This window comes from Monocercomonoides exilis (assembly GCF_001643675.1).
Source record: "Monocercomonoides exilis strain PA203 chromosome Unknown scaffold46-794033, whole genome shotgun sequence".
Taxonomy (NCBI): domain Eukaryota; phylum Preaxostyla; order Oxymonadida; family Polymastigidae; genus Monocercomonoides; species Monocercomonoides exilis.
This window is the reverse complement of record NW_027150591.1, coordinates 503,433-522,614: the sequence shown is the minus strand read 5'-3', so window position 1 is coordinate 522,614 and position 19,182 is coordinate 503,433. Positions and strand designations below refer to the sequence as shown.

The following is a 19,182-nucleotide window of genomic DNA, read 5'->3' as shown; positions in this document are numbered from 1 at the left end:
TTTCACAAATAATAATAGTTTTTATTTGTTAAAAAAACACCCCGAAAAAAGTTATGATTTCAAAAATAATGTGCCATATGAAAAAGAAATCGTTATAATATGAAAATTTCACTGGTCGTATCATACCCATTTGCTATCAAATTTGTTCTAAGTTCTATTCTCTTCAATTCAATTTATTAAACAAAAAAAAAAAAAAAAAAAAAAAAAAAAGAAAAATAGTAACCGAATTTTGATTTTTCATTTTAAAGAACATTTGTTTTTTCTTTTTCATCATTCACATTATAATTCGAATGAAAAAAAATAAGAAATAATTCTTTCTCGGCTTGTCAATTATTTTTTCGAAATAAAAAAAATGATTAAACAAAATGAAAATATGAACCGAGAATCAAATAAGTTGAGAGGTGATAAAAATAATAATAAAAAAATAAACAAAGTGAAAATTATGAACGTATCCATATTTATATTTAGGGAAAACAGTTTTGTTATTTTTTCTCAAACTCTTTAGAAAACCTATTTTTTCGATAAAGCACATTTTTCAGACAAAACAAAGAAATAATAGTTATTAATATTATATCAAAAAGCCAAATGCATAAACAGAAAAAGTATATAACTTTATCAAAAAAACTCAAATTTGAATTTTTCAATATTCAAAATTTAATAAATGGTCCAGATCATTCATGAGTCCAAAAACCACAAAAGGCGATTCTAAAGAAAGAAAACCAAAAAAACTCACAAAAAAGGAGTTAGAACGCATTCGTCTTGCGGAGGAGCAGGGTTTGAATCTCTTTCTAATAATTCTGAATTTTTATTTCAATTCAACCGCTTTGATTGTTTATTGCTGACTGATGTTTATATACAGCTGCAAAAGAAGCAGAAGAGAAAAGAATTGCTGAAGGTATATTATCTTTAATTTGTACAAAAAATTTTTTTCATTCCTGTGATGAATTTTATTCTTTTTATAATAATTGCTTTATCTTTGAATGACATTAAATTATATAGAAGCTGAAAGAGAAAGGCTTCGAAAAATTCAGCAAGAAGCAGAAGAAAAAGCTCGGCAAGAATTATTAGCAAAACTTGCTGCCGAGGTATCAAATTATTATTGTAATTTTTAAACGTAACGTTTTCGGTTAACAAAATGAATTTCCACTTAATTTTTTAGGAACAAGACAGAATGAAAGAAGAGCAAGGAGTAGTTCTTGCCTTTAATAATAGAAGACTTACCATGATGAAAGCTGAAACGATCATTTATCGATCGATCACTGATTGGCTTTCTTATATTCGCACATCTCGAGATACAAATCCATATATCTTTCCACAAATTAACACTATGATGATGAGAACCCAACGAAATTTAGAGAAGATGATTCCTGGAACACCAAATTACAAGAGTGATGAATGGGGGATGAATTCTGATCGCATCCAACCTCTGTCCTCAATGCAACAAATTCCACCCAAGTTCACTCTTCTTTCTGCTCCACGAGATGAGCTATCATTTGCCATCCAGGAGGCAAACAAGCTGAACAAATTGTTTTCACAATGCCGTAGCATCTCTCGCACAGAGGCACTTCTTGGCAATGTCAATCTGAGCAACCGATATTGGTCGCTCCTCCAGCGAACTTCTGTTCTTTCGCGTCAAATGCTCGATGCATCCACTCTGGCGCTGCTGTCGCACGCAGAGGAGAAAGGGGACATCTTGCAGGCTGAGGCAAACGAGGCAGGCCCGCTGGGACAGGCTGTATCGACAGATGTGGTGGGGCACAGACACGAAAGCGGGATGATGGCGTTTGTATGGGCGAATTATCAGAAGGGATTCAAAGGGCGGACGTTGGAGGTGAAGGAAGGAGAGGTCAATGCGATCGAGCTTGACGAAGAAGAATACGAAAGAGAAAGATTGAGAGAGCAAGAGAAGAGAGAGAAAGAAGAGAGAATCCGCCTGGAAAGAGAAGCAGCTGAAGAAGAAAAACGGAAAGCAGAACACGAGGCCTGGCTTGCAGCAAACGGAGGGAAAGGAGACGGCGACGGGAGCAGCGAAAGCGGGTATCGAAGGCTGGGCTCGCGGAACTCGATACGAAGCCGCTCTCGCCCAGGCTCTGCCACTTCGGTTGGATCAGCGTCAGGACTAGGAACGAGAAGCGGAAACACGCCTCGCTCGCCCAGCGAGAGTGAGAGTGCACGAGGAGGATACAACAGCGAGGAAGGAGGGAGCGACAAAGGGACAGGAACGAACGGGGCTGATGCTGTTTCATTGGCACGCATGACGCCTGTGGGGCTGAGTATGATTCCGCCATTTTCTGTTCTGTTGAACCTGCCAAAGGCGCTGATGATGAGTGCATTTGGCTTACGCATATTCGCACAGGATGACGACTTGCTCTATCAGAACCCTCCGCTCGCTTCAGAATACTCAGCGAAGGTCGCATCAGCCATCGCAGCATATTATACAAGCAACCCTGACATTACGAAATCTTCTTCCTCTTCTTCTTTATCAGCCTCTTCTTCCTCTTCTCCTTCTGCTGCAGGTGCTGAAGGCGACAGCTCATCCAACCCATCTTCTGACTCTCTCATTGCCTCTGCTGCCTCTGCCACTGGCATTTCAGCCCAGCGCATAGCAGCGTGGCAGCAGTACTATTCCACACACTCCTCCACATTTCGCCCTTTCTTCCCTTCGCTCTCTCATCTCGACTCTGCCCTGGCTGCCTTCCGTGCTGCCTGCTTCGGCTGCAATTCTGACGAAGACTCTTCTTCTTCCAAAGAGATGTCAATTGCAGCACTGCTGGACAAAGGAGAAATGCCGCTTCCAGTTTCCTCTCCGCTTCTGATGCAGAACGAGGCAGCTGGAGAGCAAAATGCAGGCAGAGCGATATCTCCTCAGCCGCCTCTCACTCCTTCTGTTGCTCTGTCACAGTCCATCATTCCAACAGCCTCTTCTATTACTCTCTCTACCTCTCCTTCTTCCTCCTCCTCATCCACATCTTCCACTTCCTCCTTCTCTCTCTCAGCCGACTCGTCGCACTTCACCAGCTCTGTGCACGACGAGCACGGCTTCTGGTTCCCTGTGGGGCCGATCTATCACACACAGCTCTTTGCAATGCCCCCAGCCCCGAAGAACATCAACTGGTGGAGCATTAGGCAGATATACACAGTCGCTGCAGGAGGAAGTTCAGGAAGCAATGGAAGCAGTGGGAATGGAGTGAGTGGGAGTGGAGGAGAGGCAAATGTGACGCAGAGTATAAATGCTGGTGCATCTCTTGAAGGAGCCAACAAAACAGGAGCAGCTCCAAACACATCGCCATCTTCTTCTTCATCATCTTCATCCTTGTCTTCTTCTTCTTCTTCGTCTGCTGATATTTCTGCTGAATCGAAAGGTACCAAGCAGCAGCAGCCCGACGAGAACACTTCATGCATCCCTCCCATCGATTCCTTTGATCCTCTCCTTCCACACAACATCGAAACCAACATCCTCACACCACTCGCCTATCCACCGCTGTCTGCCTCTTCTCTGGCAGCAGCAGCAGCTAACTCGACTGCCGCTGCACAAGGGCAGAATTCGAGTGCATCATTGAGCAACGTTCCAATGCCACTGGATGCAAGTGACACAGAAAACCCAGCCTCTGCACAGAGCCAGGCAGACTCAGAGAAGAAAGAAGGCGGAGAGAACGGGGCAGAGAACGGGGAGGAGAACAACGATGCAGCTGCAAAGGAAGATGACGAAGGTGCAAAGAAAGACGGAGCATTGAACAAAGCCGAAGGATCTTCGTCGCTTTCATCACTAACAGACTCACCGGCGATGTCGCGCTCTCCAAAATCTGACGCCCGCCTTGCCATTCCGAACTTGCCAGCGCCAATAACAAAGAAGGAGGTGCAGCCAGGGTCAGAGGTGCGGATGAAGCTGAATGTGAACGGAACGCGGCTGTTCCACGACAACACGCTGTTTCTGGTGTCGCAGCACGTCAAGCCGAAGGCGCGGAAGCGGAAGAGAGCAGAAGGAGAGGAAGGGGATGAGGACGATAGCGAAGACGAGGAAGAGAGCGAGGAAGAGGAGGAAGGAGGAGGCAATGCTAATAGCACAGGGTCTGTGAGAACATCCATGCGATCGAGTGCAGAAGGGGCGCGTGCATCGCACGAGGGCAATCTGAGGAAGTCACAAATTGGAGTGGATGTGTCAGCCTCGCTCGAGTCAAGCACTGCACAGCTGCCGAAGAGTGGATCAGCGGATGATCTGAAGGCTTCGATTGCGACGGCCTCTTCGTCCTCTGCAGCTGATGGAGGCAAAGACGGTAGCAGCAGCAGCTCCACCACACAGCTGCGTCTGCAGCAGATGGCACAGTCGCTTATCTCTCCGTCTGTTGTGGATGGTGTGCCCCCTCCAGTTGTGGGTGCATACAGCGCTGAGGAGAAAGACTGGGTGACTGATGGCATCACCGATGTGATGTACGACAAGGCAACAGGGAAAGTGGAGTTCTCAACAGTCAACTTCACAGCACATGCGCTTTTGTTACCACAGATTACAAACCTGCCTTTCCACACATGGCGTCTGCATCCACTCACTCCTGACTGTATCGTCCTGCAGCTGGCTACGAAGCTGGCGACTGTGACGATTGAGATCCAGGCAGGCTCCGCCACACTCACCTCGCCAGACATTCCACAGTTTGAGAACCTGCTGGGCGTGCCTATGCCTCCATCAGTGCTCCTCTCGAAGATGAAGCAGACCGGTTTCAACGTTATTCCCTCTGAACTCGCACTCGACCGTGTTGACCCGCCGCTGCCACACAAAGTGGCGAAAACAGAAGCTGCTCTGCACTTTCTGGTGGCTGTGTGTGCTCCTGCCTTCACAATGAGCTCGTCTGCTCTTCATGACTTTGCAGCTCCGGGGGAGTTTGTGTTCAAGGCGTGTGAGTGGACAGCAGCGACAAAAGCGATGCTGCTGTCACAGAACAGAGAGAAAGAGCTGGTGACAGGGATGGCCAGCGGAGCATCTGAAGGAGAGCTGCAGATCACGCTGCCTGAGAGTGGGCTGGGCGACGAGTTTGGAGATGACGATGAGGAAGAATGGGATGAGATGGAAGATGGAGAAGATTTGTTTGGCGATGGAGATGACATGGACGGGAACGGGGCAGGTGCTGGAGGAATGGGCGGAGCAGGAGATGAGGAAGACGAGGAGGCAGCAGCGATGCGGGAGGAGATTATGAGGCGAACAGGTGGGTATGGAGATGAGCTGTCGGGGAGAAGGAAGAGGAGAATGCATGGCGAGTTAGGAGCAGCTGGATCGACGCAGAGGTATCCACCGAATCCAGTTGTGAAGTGTGTGAAGAAAGGAGAGCTGCCACAGCTGAACAGTCTTGTGGCGAAACTTGAGCTGAGCGAAGGAGGAATTCCAGTGGCAGTGGAGGACAGAGGCGCGGAGAGGAGAGAGAGAAGAGCGGAGAAGGAAAGAGAGAAGGAGAAAGAGAAGGAGAAAGAGAAAGAGAAAGAAGGAGATTTGTTGGGAAGTGTAGATGAAGAGAACGAAGAGATTTCAGTGACTGATTTGGTTCGTGTTGGAATCATCAAAAAGGCGAAGACAGATTCAGATGTTTCGCAGCCACTGAAAATCGGAGTTGCGTTTGGCGGGCTGAATTCTATGGGATCGATGAATGGAATGGGCAATAATGGGAAATCGGGAATGGGGCTGAGGGGAAATATTGGAGGAGGAGCGGGCGGAATGGGGATTATGAAGCAAAATGGGATGGGGATGGGTGTTGGAGGAGGAGACGAAGAGGACAGCGAAGACAGATACAAGAGCGGAGACGATGCGTATTCGAACATGCGCCAGAGGCAGATGATGGGAATGAACACGCAAAAGCAGCTGAGTGTGGCAGAGAGGCTTCTGATGTACAGAAGCGGCACTTCAACACCTGCTGCCATAACACCAACTACTTCATCCTCCTCCTCATCATACACATCTTCTTCTTCTTCTTCCACTTCTATTTCATCTTCCATTTCTTCATCTTCCCTTTCTGTCTCCAACTCCTCTTCACGTTCCTCCTCTGCCCGCAGCTCAGCGCGTCTGCGTCTTCTGTCTGCTCGAAAGAACATGTCTCGCCCGTCCAGCTCCACCGGCGTGGTGCGTGTGGTGGCTGATGGAGGAGTTGTGGTTGACTCAACTTCTCCTCTCATCGCACACAACTCATACGAGTTGCTGTCTTCATCGTTGATCGGAGGGAACTGGGTGATGCCAGCAATTCCAGAGAGTGAGTGGATAATGGTGCTGCATGAACACAACAACTGCAGAGTGATCAGAGGCACTGAGAAGGATGTGGATCCGTATTTGATCGCACACAAGCGCAAGCAGAAGGAAGACGCAGAAGCCGAAGCAGCTCGTTTGGCTGCAGAGGCAGAGGCAGCAAAGCAGGAAGCCGAAGCAGCATCTCAAGCAGCACAAGAAGCAGCTGCTGCGACGAGAGGGAGAAGAGGCGGGACAGGAAAAGGCGATGCGAACGGGAACGCCGCTCAACAAGCAGCAGCGGCGGCACAGGCAGCGACAGAGGCAGCAGCGAGGGCAACAGCCGCAGCACAAGCAGCAGCACAGGCAGCCGCTGCGGCCGCTGCGTTGGGGGGAAGAGGAGGCTCAGCGTCCATTGCGAGGCCTGGATCGACGCCTGGGTCGAATGGTGGAGCGCTTCCAGGCTCGGCTGATGGGCTGAGAAGGTCGTCGACAGGTGCCAGTGCGACGAGGGGAAGTGTGAGCGGAGGGTCAGTGGCAGGGATTGCAGTAGGAGAGAGTGGAGGTGAGGAGGAGGTGAATGACGGGCTGATGCCGTTTCTGGACAGGAGAGTTGTGGAAGGGAAGAAAGCGCACTTGACGGTGTTTCATGCGCTGAAGGAGTGCATGCGGAAGAAGAAGCTGACGCAGTCGAAGATGGCCGAGCGCATGATGCAGATGCAGCGGAGGCCGCTGACACCCACAGGCGGTGGAGGCGGAGCAGCTGGACAAGGAGGGTTTGGGGCAGGGTTTTTGGAAGGAGAAGAAGGAAGTGGTGGAATCATGGGGGCAGTTGCAAAGGGGGAGAATGCGATGCTTGGGGCAGATGTGTACCTTCCGGCGCTGGAGGCGATTGAAGGGGCAAGCTCAGTGCTGGTGATGACAGTGAAGGAGGTGCTGGATCTGCTCAGACCGTTCTCATTTACAAGGTACGATTGGGCGTCTGTGCACGAAGCAGAGGAAAGAGAGAAGGAGAAGCAGAGACTCGAAAGAGAAGCAAGCGAGGCATTGAGGAGAGAACAGAGCGGAGAAAGTGGGCTGGCTGATGGAGCAGGCGATGTGGCGCGTGATGGGATGCTGTCACCGGAGCTCGGCGGAGAAAACGGAGAAACTCAAATGAAAGACGGAGAAGGAAATGCAGATGGCTCTGGAGAAGCAGCTGGCAGCGAGACAGAGGGAGTCAGGAAAAGCAGAGCAGAAAGCAGGTCCAGCCGCAAGTCAGCACGCTCACAGTCCTCAAAGGGAAGAACAAGCACAAGCCCTGCGTCTGGTTCAAAGCCAAAGACAAAAGCAAAAACTGGAACTAAACCAAAGTCGAAAGTTGGATCAAAGCCAAGCAAGTAACTGAAAAAAAATATTTTTTTAAACTTTTTTTTTCACCTGTGTCATGTCATCCATCAATATTAAATTCTAATTCTTTTATAATTTTTATTATTTTGATTTGAAGTTTTAAATGAAAACTGTTTGGCTAACTGGTTTAGAGGGAGATCAACACTTTTTCATCCCATTAATTGAATACAAGTACAAATAATTTCCAAATATTAATCTTTTTTTTATTTCTGAACATCACTGCATTAAATTTATATGACCAGCAATGAAAATGTGTATTAAAAAATTTAGAAAAATGTTACATGAATTTGAATTTTATTTTGTTCATCCTCTTTGATGAATGAACGTATTTTATTTTAGGAATTTATTAATGCTTTAAAACAACTTGGAGAATCTCTCTCTAAATTTGGAGCAGTATTAGAGAAGAATCCTTCATGCGTTGAGACACTTTTTTCTATGACACATGGTAAACAAGTTACAGAAACACAACCTTTAGCAGTTACTGTTTGTTTTCTTTTAACAAAAACTGATTTTTAATTATATATCAATAGGAAAAGAAAACAAAAACAATTTTAAAAGAAGACGAAAGTTCTGAAGACGAAATCTTTGTTACACCAAAGAAACCAAGAAAAAAGCAAAATTCGAGTTCTTCAGTAACTTCTCCAGGCAGAGAAAAAAGATTAAGGATAGAAAAAGATGAAGATAACGAAAAAGAGATCAAAAAAGATGAAAAAGAAAAAACTGCTGCACTTGCAGTAGAAAAAAAGAGTGAAGAAACAAAATTAAAAGAGAAAAGTTTAAATCAAGATAACACTGTAAATAGAAGATCAAAAAAGAGAGAATTGTTAAAAGAATCGCCTCTTATCTCGACACCACAACCAAAGCCAGTTGCAAAAGTGAACATCGAATTAAAATCACCTCGTAAAGAGCCAACTCGCAAAGTCGAAGGAAAGAGCAAAGAAAATAAGGAAGAAAAACCTGAAGAGAAAGTTGAAGAGAAAAAAATGAAACGTACAATTACTGATGATGATGGAGATGATGACGAAGATGAAAAGAGCACGACAAAGGCAAATGAGAAGGAAGAAAAAGTTAGCGTTAAAGCAGCACTGAAAGTGCTTTCAGACGATAGAGTCAAAACTGCAAGTGCCGATAACAGAAAGATAAAGGAAACAAAAGCAGAAAAAGAGAAGGAGAAGGAGAAAGAAAAGAAAGAAAAGGAGGAGAAAGAGAAAGAGAAAGAGAAGGAGAAGGAAAAAGAGAAGGAGAAGGAAAAAGAAAAAGAGAAGGAAAAGGAAAAGGAGAAGGAGAAGGAAAAGGAGAAGGAAAAAGCGAAAGAGGAAAAAGAAGAAAAACCAAAAGAGAAAAAAGAAGTCAAAAAAGTAGAGAGAAAACCTTCATTAAAAGGGGATGTGATAGCGAAAAAGAAAGCTGAAGAGCTGAAGAAGAAACAAGAAGAAGACAAGAAAAAAACAGAAGTAGAAAAAACACCAAAGAAAGCACCACAAGCTGAAAAGCAAAGCGAAGCTGCGAAAAAGAAAGGGAAAGGGAATGAAGAGAACAAAAGCACCGCAAAAAAGAAAATTGAAGAGAAAAAGAAGGAAAGTGAATCAGAGAGCGAATCTGACAGCGAAAGCGACAGCGAATCGTCTTCGTCTTCGTCTGACGACTCGAGCGACTCGAGCGATTCTTCTTCGTCTTCTTCAGCAGCACTCACGTCACTGGACGAGATGGAGATGGATTTTTAAGCGTTGATACAGATGCAGAGGCGAATTTTTGAATGCTTCAGTATTTTATATCTTCACTTCATATGTCATTGCTTTGATTTAAAAGCACCAATTTTAATTATTTTTCAATTAGCACCATTTGAATTTTTCAAAATAGAGCTAGCTATATTTAGAAATTTGGCAAAATTTGAAGAATTATTCATCTTTTTCTATAATGGATAACAATTATTAACATAACGTCTTCCTCAACAAGAAATCCAGATCCATCAAGAAATAGTGTTTATATATCAATAAAAAAATGGATGAATTAAATAAAAAAATATTTTGTAAATACCATTCGATCAAAATGACCACAATAAATAAAATGGACACACAAAGCCAAGAGAAAAATGATTGTTCTGAGGCAATGAAGGAACAAGAAGATATGAACGATGAGAAAAATTTAAAGCAAGAATTAGACGGAAATAAAATGAAAGAGGGTGAAAAAAAAAGAGCAGGGGCACATGAATTTGAGCTTGAAATAAAAGGAGTTCCCAACTATTTTAATGAATTGACATTAACAAAAGAACTACAGAAAAATGGATTGAAGAATTTTCGGAGGGTGCATAAAGCGAAGGGCTGGCACTTTGCATTCGTGAATTTTGAGGCTTGAACTGCATTTTAGTTCAATTTCAATTATTTCCTATTTTCAAACAACATGAACGAAATACTTTCAATTTTTTGATTTGCTTATTATTTTATTTATTATTTTTCAAAATCGATAACATAGGATATTGAAACAATGGAAGCAGGAGCAGAGGTGCTTCGAGGAATGAAATTGAAAGGAAAGGAACTGGATGTGAAGCGTGCAGAGCCTCCGAAGCACATCAAAGAAATTTCGGATGCAATTGAAAGCAAATTAAGTAACGAATGGGAAAGACCTCAAAAAGAGGAGAGAAGTAGAAAACAAAATAATGATGGTTTGATATTAGAATTTGACTTTTTGCTTTGCAAATACGCTTATCCTGTTTTTGATTTATTATAAATTAATTTCTGTTTTTGTCATGTGAAGATGAGGATGGGCAGGGGAATATTATCATTGATAATCGGGGAAAAACTGTTGTTGAAGCCACAGCTCCTTTGTTTACGTATGTCTTATTAATGGAGTTGTAATTATGATATTTCCGCAATGCTTTGTATGAATAATTTTTTGCCTTTGACAAATTGCATTGGGTGCTTGTTTTGGAAAGAATGGAATATGGAAAGCAGATGATGAGAAAAGGACGAATTTGCAGGAAAACATTGCAAAAGATAGCCAGAGAACTGAAAAAAGAGAAGCATTTGGAGCCTTTTATTGCAAAGTATGATCAGTTTTTTTTTTTTAGAAATACATTTTGAACGCTTTATATCTAACACTCATCTCTTCGTTTTTCGTTTTTTTTTAACCTCGAAATATTTGGCAATTTTTTTCCAAAATATTTCAATGCTTTCTATTTGATAATAACAAATGTTTGCTGCGTCAAGAGGAAAAAATGTATTGGCTTGCCCATTTGAAGGAGTGAAATCACCTGAAAAATTATATGGATATCGAAACAAGGTATGACTATTTGATATTTTTTGTAATGGAGTATTTGAGAATTGCCAATGAACAAAGAAAAAATGAATTATTTTCGTTTCTCGAAAAATTTCCTCGAATTTCAATAATTCATTGAACTTTCATTTGTCTTTTCCTATATTTTTTTTTTTCTCTATTTTTTAATATATGCACCGATTATGCCTTTCTCTCTCATCATTCAATTTTTCTGTGATTGAACTAATGTTTCACGTTAAAGACAAAATTTACGATATCCTTTGATTCAAAAGGCTACCCTTGTGTTGGCTTTATGATGGGTGCAATGAAGGATGGACGTATTGATGTTGAGGTATTGCTCTTTGTTTTTGAATTTCTTGTACCTCGATGTTATGCAATTTTTCTTTTTCTTTCTTTTCTTTTTTTCTATTTTAATCTATCTTATCAATATTTCCATAAATTACTTATTTTTTCGAACGTACTTTATTAATTTATTTATCAATATTCTTGAATGATTTTTTTATCATTGCTGGAAACACATTGTATTTCAGCCACCCGCAGAAGTTCCTTTGATCAGCAGCGCAGCAAAGAAATGCGCATATCTGGTGAATAAGCATATCTGCGACATAAACAATCAGAAGCTCCCTGAAGGATGGGCAAAATGGGTAACAGGAGAAAATGAAAGAATGATCACGAAAGAAACAGAGAAAGGGAGTAATTCACTTTTAAATTTAAAAGAAAAAGATGAAGTGAACAAATGCAGTGAGCAGGAGGAACAGACAAGCAAAATCGCAATGGACAAAGAAGAAGAGAACGAGAACGTTAAGAAAGAGACAGAAGCAAACAATAATGAAATAACATCAACAACTTCTGCCAGTTGCGATCCTTCCGATCAGCCTCAGTCTGCTCTTGTTCCTTTTGACAGACTGAAAGGAAAGGGATTTTTCAGAGGACTTCTCGTGAGAGAGAATCAACAGGGAGATTGTATGCCAACTTGCTTTTGGTTGTTTTTGAGTTTAACTCTTTGACTTTAAATATTTTTGTTTATCACTTATCTTTTTCATTATGATTTTGTTATTTCTTTTTACGATAATTCTGTGGATTGCTCTTTATTTGGGTGCTCAATCATTGTCCATCGATTACCTTTGTTGTTCACTTGCTCGCGAATTTGCTTTGATTTCTGCTTCTTTCTGATTATTGTTTTTGTTTTTAATTGAAAGTGATGGTTTGCTTGGAGGTGAATGAAAATGGAATTGATGCTAAAGTCCTTGAGGAAGAAAAGAAAGCCATTCGTGAGCTATTTCTCTCTCAATCAGATCATTTCATTTGCTCTTCTCCATCTTCATCAGCTTCAACATCGCCATCAACATCAGCCTCCTTTTCATCCACTGCATCATCATCATCTTCTTTCTGTGAATCATCTATCCAATCTCCTTTGAAGCTTCGCTCTCTCATTTGGGAGGTGAACAACAGAACAACATCCACAACAGGAATGAGCGAACGAAGCGAGACACTGGCAGGCGATAGCACAATAATTGAGATGCTTTGTGGGAAACAGTTCGATTCATTTTTTTTCATAAGCCTTTATCAGCTTTTATTTTAATTGAAAATTTCTTTGTCTCTTTAATTTCAAAAATTTGTTTTGTATTAATGTGAATGAAACAGATTTCGTGTGTCTCCTTCGTCGTTTTTCCAGGTTAACACTGAAGGCGCTGGTATTCTTTATGGAATTGTGGACAAATGGATGCATCTCAACTGCAAAAATGAAAAGGAAGAAGCAAAAAGTTCAGAGGAACAAGCAATGGAAAAGAACGAACAGAAAACAGAAGGATTGACAATTGCTGGCGTGTAAATACATTTTTTTAGTTAAAAATTTGTCAATTACGTTTCTTTTATTTGGCTTATGTTTTTTTGATTACTTTTCATGGAAATTGATGCATTATACTTTGATTGCTATGTGTTATATCAGATATCTGCTGTGGCACAGGCTCGATTGGACTTTGCGTATGCCGAGCAGATGAGCATGTTGTTGGAGTCGATAGCGAAGCAGCTGCTATTCGCGATGCAGAGGCGAATGCCGTTCTGAATGGGATGGGCGGGCGATGCCTGTATGTCGCTGGGAAAGCAGAGGACCAGCTGAAAGAGCAGCTGGCGACGACAAAGGGAGAGGTTGTGGCTGTGGTGGACCCTCCACGCGGAGGACTTCGTATGCTGAGGGAGAGAGAGAAAAGGAGATGATATGAAAGAATATAATTAATGAAAAGGAATATAGCACGAATGACTTTTTATTTATGAAAGTGCAGAAAGTAAAGAAAAACTTTTGAATAATGCAAATCATGATTTCATTATTTTAACTTATCACATTTACATCTCTTCTGTTATTTTTTTTTCTGTTACATTTTTCAATGAACGTCTCAGATCCAACTGTGATCAAGACTCTGCGTAGCTGCAGGCGAATTGAGCGTGTTGTGTATGTTTCGTGCAATCACACAACATTCGAACGAGATGTTGTACGGTATGACTATTAATATCCCAAGCTATGAACGAATGAAGAAAGAAATTTGTATTGCTTTTCTATGCTTTTGTAATTTGTGAAAATTACCAAAGAAATGTTGATCGTTCAAATATTGTTTAGAAATATAAGTTCTTTATTTCAACATGGTTGCAGTTGCAATCATTTTTCCATCTGATATTTCATTCGATTCCTTTTTTGTCTTTCCTTTTTTATTTTGTTTTTGCATGAAAAATTCGTACTGTGTTCAGATTGTGCAAGAAGCGATATCAGGAGAACAAGGCGCCATCTTTTGTGCTTGTGCGCTGTGCGGCAGTTGACATGTTCCCGCACACGGCACATGTGGAGATGGTGGGATTGCTGGTGAGAGGAGATGGGCCTGTGGCAACGGAAGAGCTGAAGATGCTGAAACAACAAGTACAGGAATTGAATAATAAGAAGGATGCGAAAGATGAAAGAAAAGAAGAAGAAGAAGAAGAAGAAGAAGAAGAAGAGGGGGCAGAGGAAGAAGAGAAGATGGATGCGGAGAATGAAAAAGAGGAAAAAGAGGAAAACTACATTGAGAAGGAAGAGAAGCAGGCTGAAATAAAAAACAATGAGAAAAGCAAAATGGAAGCAGTTTGATGATTTTATTGATACTCGAATAGATATCAAGTTTTGAGAGAAAAGGAAAGAATTCCTAGATTTTGAGACAACGCGTACAGAAAGTATTTCTCTAAATTGTGTTGAATGAGAATTGAAACAAACATCATTTTGATCTTAAATTTGTGGGGATTTGTTATTGTCAATTCGAACCAGACTTACACAACATTGTATTTAAATCATAATGTTATTATTTCGTTTTCATTTTTGGTAAAATGTTATAGTGAAAAATCTAAATTTTCTCGTCAAACAGAGTTCATATGTCAAAATTTAGAATCCTTGTTGCAACCAAATAAACGAAATGTTCGAATAAATCTTAAAAAAACTATGTTGAATCAAAAGAAAATTGTTTATAATAACCTGTTTGCATTGCTATTTCTTGAATAATTCAATCAGTTTATTCAGAAGAAAAAATCGAAAGAACAAGAAATGAATGCCACTGAAGATTCGTGACAGCAGCAAACGCTCAACAACAGCGAAGAAAATCTGAACATTTGCTCAAAAAGCAAAAAGTTCACTAAAAATGTAATTAGATAATAATTCTTTCCAAAAGCTCAATTAAGTTGACAAAATCGTGCACAAATTAAAGCAAAAATTATAGAAAATGCAATCAATGAAACGCGAAACGGAACGAAATTGTTAATTTTTCATCAAAAAGAATGGAATACACTTTATACCCTTTGACTCTATAAATTAATGATGAAGACTGAAACAAGAAAAAACACATGAAAGCAACAGTTCCTTTTATAGTATAAAAAACGATTGTAATGCTAAAAATAATTATGAAATAAAATTAACTGAACTATCAAAAACATCCACGTACTAGCTTTCTTTGAAGTTGTGCACATACTATAGAAAACTCTACAATATCTTCTTTTCAACATAAGCATTGCCTTTTTCCTATTCCTTTTTGCCTCCTTTCTTCTTAAGCGCCCTCTTTACCGCCCAGTTCTTTCTCAGCTCCTTCTTCGCTTCTCCTCTGCTTCTCTTCAAACTCTGCCTAATGCCTCTAATAATTCCGCTCTCCGAGTTCGGATTTGGCGTGCCGTAGATCACATTCATGAACCGCTGCTCAACCAGCACCATACGCAGAATGGCCAGCAGATGACAGAAGAGCGCCAGCGTCAGCAGCGTCACTGACTCACACACCAACGCCAGCCCGTACATCCACAGTGCACCCACAGTGGTCGCTGGGTGGTTCAGATAGCGGTACACGCCTCTGTTTCGCAAGCAGAACGTGGTCTCTGCATGCTCTCCTGCTTTATCCTTTGCTCTTTCTTTGTCCTTCGCCACCAGTGCCATCTGCTGGGCAGCACGTGGAGTCATAAAGAAGTCTCCATAATACCACCCAAACAGCCCCAGTTGTTTTCTGATCGAGCGCACGACAATAACCGACAGTGCAATCATAAACACACCCATCACTCGCACTCCCCCGAACATACGCCATTCGCCTAGCGATTTCCAATTAATGTCCTTCTGCCCAACAAACAAACACGCAGACAGCAACACAAATGAGAGAACGTGCATGTGCTCACACACATCGTAGTTCTTTTGGAACTGCCGGAAGTTGTGGATGGCCTGTCTGTTTGCATAGAACTCGGTAGAATGTGGCGGCGGCAGGCGGACAGCCAGCCACAGCGGCAGAACATTCGAAGAGGTGTATCCAACAAGCGCCTCGCCAGCAGAGCTCAGGGAACGAGGAGCCACTGGAGAATATGGCTCTGTCGGAGTATATGGAGATGAGGATGTAGATGCAAATGAATTTTGGTACAAAGAAGAAGGGGAAGAATAAATAGAATCAACTGATTTTCCAGTAGGCTTCTTTTCAGATGCTTTGTCAGCTGAGCATTGGTCGAGTGTTGATATGCCATTAGTCATGAGCGTGTATGACAGTACAACATAAAGAAAGACTGCCCAGAAGATGCAGAGTAAGGCGAGTGCTACGTGCGATGCCACAGAAAATGGGCTGAGTGCAAAAGAAGCCATAAACACAGCACAAAACAGCACCAGCACGCGCCGTGCAGACAGAGTGTGCGCTGGCGCCTCGAAGGGTACAAAGTCGTCTGCATATTTCTCGAACAGCTTTGGCGGTGTGGACGGCACACCAAACAAGCAAGACTTGGCTGGCTTCCCTGCTTTGCCTGGCTTTGAAGCGCTTTCAGAAGAGTCTGTATTTGAGTGAGCGTCTTGGTGAGAATCTCTCTCATCTGACGGTGATGTCATCCGCAAGAAGTGCCACACAACACGCGCAGCGGCTCCGAACCGAGCAAACGTGTTCTTGATGCAGGTGGATGGAGAGCGGAAGAATTCTGAGAGGCAAAGCAGAACCTCAGATATCAGTGGAATCTGGCATTGACATGACAAGAGGGTAGTCGTGGTTGGGATTGGTCCATTCAAAGGCAAAGAGGCATTCGAGGAAAGAGAAGAAGTGTTCGCGGAACTTGAATCCGTAGCAGTTCCAGCGTATTTTGGCTCCAGATGCACACAGCCGCACTCGGGGCAACGGCAGGCAGAACGCTGTGTGGATTTCTGGGAGTCTCTTTTGAGGGTCTCCAGGAGAACATCCACATCCACATCAATATCTCCATCTGTGTCTTCCTCCCCACTTTCGCTCTGCCCAGACTCGTCTTCAGCAAACCTTCCCTTCGAGCTATGCGCCATTCTGCTGGCTTTCCGGTTCACCCTGTCTGTGCTCTTTGGAATGTCCTCCGTTTGACACACAAATGGCTGGAATGAAAGTGTTGTTGAATCACGTTGGGCGGAGGATGGCTGCGATGATTCGGTAGTTTGGCTTGTTGAATAGTTGGGCATGATCGTATGGGTATGACCAGATGATGAGGATGATGAAAGCAACGATGGGAACGGGTCATGGCAGCAGCATGCGCAAGGCGGCCTGGCTCCGATAGCTTCCATTATTCGAATGTGGTTCTTTTCGTTCTGTGTAAGTTTTTGATCTTTTCTTGACTGTGCAAAATAGCTTCTAATCTCCTCAATTCGAGGTGCGTCTTCTGTTTCGCTGCCGTAGATTCTGTTCATATGGGGTTCTTCCACACAATACAAAAACAGCATTTGCAGCAGATGGCCAAACAAAGATAGCGCAAATACGATATACGAACGAGACAGAATCGAGATCCCGTAATACGATGAATACCCAATTGTGTACATTGGATGCGGAACTACAAGATAGATTCCATCAAATGTTAGATCCGTTTTGGCTAAAAAGAAGAAGTCACCCCAAAACCACGCATACGCTCCAACAACATTATGTGCATCCACCTTGCTTATCCAATTCACCCAGATCAGAATCAATCCAAACACATCCCACAAAACTTCGAGCCACATTGGTAAGTGTTGCTCCTGGGAATAATTTCCTGCAACCCATTGCCATTCTGATGGTAAAAATTGTAAATATCGCGCAATATTTCCGCATCGAATTGCCAGACATCCAAAAGAAAATCCATCCATCCACAAAATTAGATTTTCAATATGCTTAAAGACTAGCCAAGATTTAAAGTTGTTTGGATAGCTTTCAATTGTAAATCCAACAGGAGCTCCTCTTTGCTGAAGATGAATTAAAAATTTCCCAAAGCCAGAAAGTTTCCCGTCTTTTGAAGGAGTAGTATTCCGCTTTACAAACTAAATGATCAAAAAAATATCACATTATCATTAAGAAAACGTGAAAAAAGTATACCTTTGAAAAACTCTGATATTTTGATTGAAAATGAAGAATTATTCCAATCCCCAAATCATAAGAGATACGCCAAAACATATAATGAACCACGTACACATAAATAGGAAGAGGTGAAACAATTGTAGCAACTGTAAAGTAGATGCACAACACCCATGCAATCATTTCAAAAATTGTAACATTTTTAAGCTTCATCCCTTCTGGCATTGACTGCACCTGTGGAACATCAAACAATTTTCCATCATCTCCAACACCTTTTGTAGTCATTTTTCACTTTATTGTTGTATAATACGCTGCGAAAAATGAGTAGCAATGCAAAAAAGTTTGATCTAATTACTATATTTGCAAATTCGAAAAATCCATCAAATTCAAAATTAACAATAATCTTTATCATATATGAACAGATTGATTGATTTTTGTATTTCAGCATATTTTCTGTATTCATTTTTTCTGAAAAAAACATTGCAATATTTTTATCTGTTCGTTTCAGAAAAGGAATAATTCACCTTTTGAAGATTATAAATTTAATAATTTATTGCAATTAAAATATTTATTTGAATAATTAATGCTTATTCAAGATTACACCAGATTATTCAAAAAAAATGTTTTTATTGATTCCGAAAAGATATTGTTGATTCGAAAAAACTCGATAAAAAAACTTATAAGAAGAGTGAAAGACAAATGAAGCTTGAAATTTTATATTAGCAATTTTAATTTGAACACATTTATTCTTTTTTCAAGCAATCTGATCTTTAAAAAAAACAGACATGATCGAATACATTATAAAAAAGAGAAGAAACTGTTATTTTTTAAATGATTATTTTTTGGCTTGCATGTTTCATTTCATATTTTTACGAACAGAATTTTAATGGAATTGAATTTACACCTCATATGACAACAATTATGAGCTTAGAAACTCAAGGCTTATCATTTGCACAAATTTTTTATGAAAAGAGCAAACAAAACAAGCATGAAGATAAGCATTCATTTTTTATTGCCGAGAACGCTACTGTTGTCTTATCTGCATTTGTCTACAACGTTGACATGGAGAAACATTTTGCATCAGTGGACTCTCATTCGCTGTTGTATATTTGCTGTTGTTCGTTTTCTGTGCTTCCTCAATCGAAAAACGTGCTTGACTGCTTCGAAGGCCGAATATGTCTCAGTAATATTTCGATCGATTTTGTTGGTCGAGACCGCCAATTATCATCTCTGATCCCTCATTATTCAAAGGAAGTTCTTTCTCGTTGTGGTGAACTGCACATGTCTTCTTTGAGGATTTCGTCATTTGAACTCCTTGGCGATGGTCCATTTCTTTTTTCGAATTGCCTTTCATCAATATCAGTGTCTGATGCTATGTTCGAAAACATCACTTTGCCAAAAAACAGAAAAAAATGTGATAATGAAAATGGCTGCTCTGACCGAGTCTTGGTGGAAAGCACAGCGATGATTGGTTGTGAAAGTCCGTATTCTGGAGGCATTCTTTCACCTTCAATGATA

At 41.5% G+C, this 19,182-nt stretch overlaps 4 protein-coding genes across 4 annotated transcripts; 3 read left to right on the top strand and 1 right to left on the bottom strand.

Moving 5' to 3' along the window:
- Window positions 1–585: 585 nt before the first annotated feature.
- MONOS_5501 (putative cancer susceptibility candidate protein 1) lies at window positions 586–7,766 on the top strand (the record flags this gene model as incomplete). Its single annotated transcript, XM_067875655.1, has 5 exons — window positions 586–602; window positions 671–774; window positions 860–895; window positions 1,000–1,085; window positions 1,160–7,766. 5 exons carry the CDS (start codon window positions 586–588, stop codon window positions 7,580–7,582), a joined length of 6,666 nt encoding a protein of 2,221 aa, XP_067721609.1. The 3' UTR covers window positions 7,583–7,766.
- MONOS_5500 (uncharacterized protein) lies at window positions 7,748–9,565 on the top strand. The gene is made up of 3 exons (XM_067875654.1): window positions 7,748–7,840; window positions 7,928–8,071; window positions 8,119–9,565. Exons 1-3 carry the CDS (start codon window positions 7,823–7,825, stop codon window positions 9,310–9,312), a joined length of 1,356 nt encoding a protein of 451 aa, XP_067721608.1. The 5' UTR covers window positions 7,748–7,822; the 3' UTR covers window positions 9,313–9,565.
- Window positions 9,566–9,637: 72 nt separating this feature from the next.
- MONOS_5499 (putative tRNA methyltransferase) lies at window positions 9,638–14,177 on the top strand (the record flags this gene model as incomplete). Its single annotated transcript, XM_067875651.1, has 12 exons — window positions 9,638–9,937; window positions 10,061–10,250; window positions 10,343–10,418; window positions 10,521–10,631; window positions 10,795–10,867; window positions 11,103–11,192; window positions 11,392–11,824; window positions 12,061–12,397; window positions 12,506–12,684; window positions 12,810–13,046; window positions 13,259–13,355; window positions 13,604–14,177. The coding sequence occupies 12 exons, from the start codon at window positions 9,638–9,640 to the stop codon at window positions 13,974–13,976; spliced, it is 2,496 nt and encodes an 831-aa protein (XP_067721607.1). The 3' UTR covers window positions 13,977–14,177.
- On the bottom strand, window positions 14,169–18,013 carry MONOS_5498 (phosphatidylethanolamine N-methyltransferase). Its single transcript, XM_067875650.1, has 2 exons — window positions 17,686–18,013; window positions 14,169–17,630 (listed from the first exon to the last, which is right to left on the bottom strand). Exons 1-2 carry the CDS (start codon window positions 17,947–17,949, stop codon window positions 14,895–14,897), a joined length of 3,000 nt encoding a protein of 999 aa, XP_067721606.1. The 5' UTR covers window positions 17,950–18,013; the 3' UTR covers window positions 14,169–14,894.
- Window positions 18,014–19,182: the final 1,169 nt, after the last annotated feature.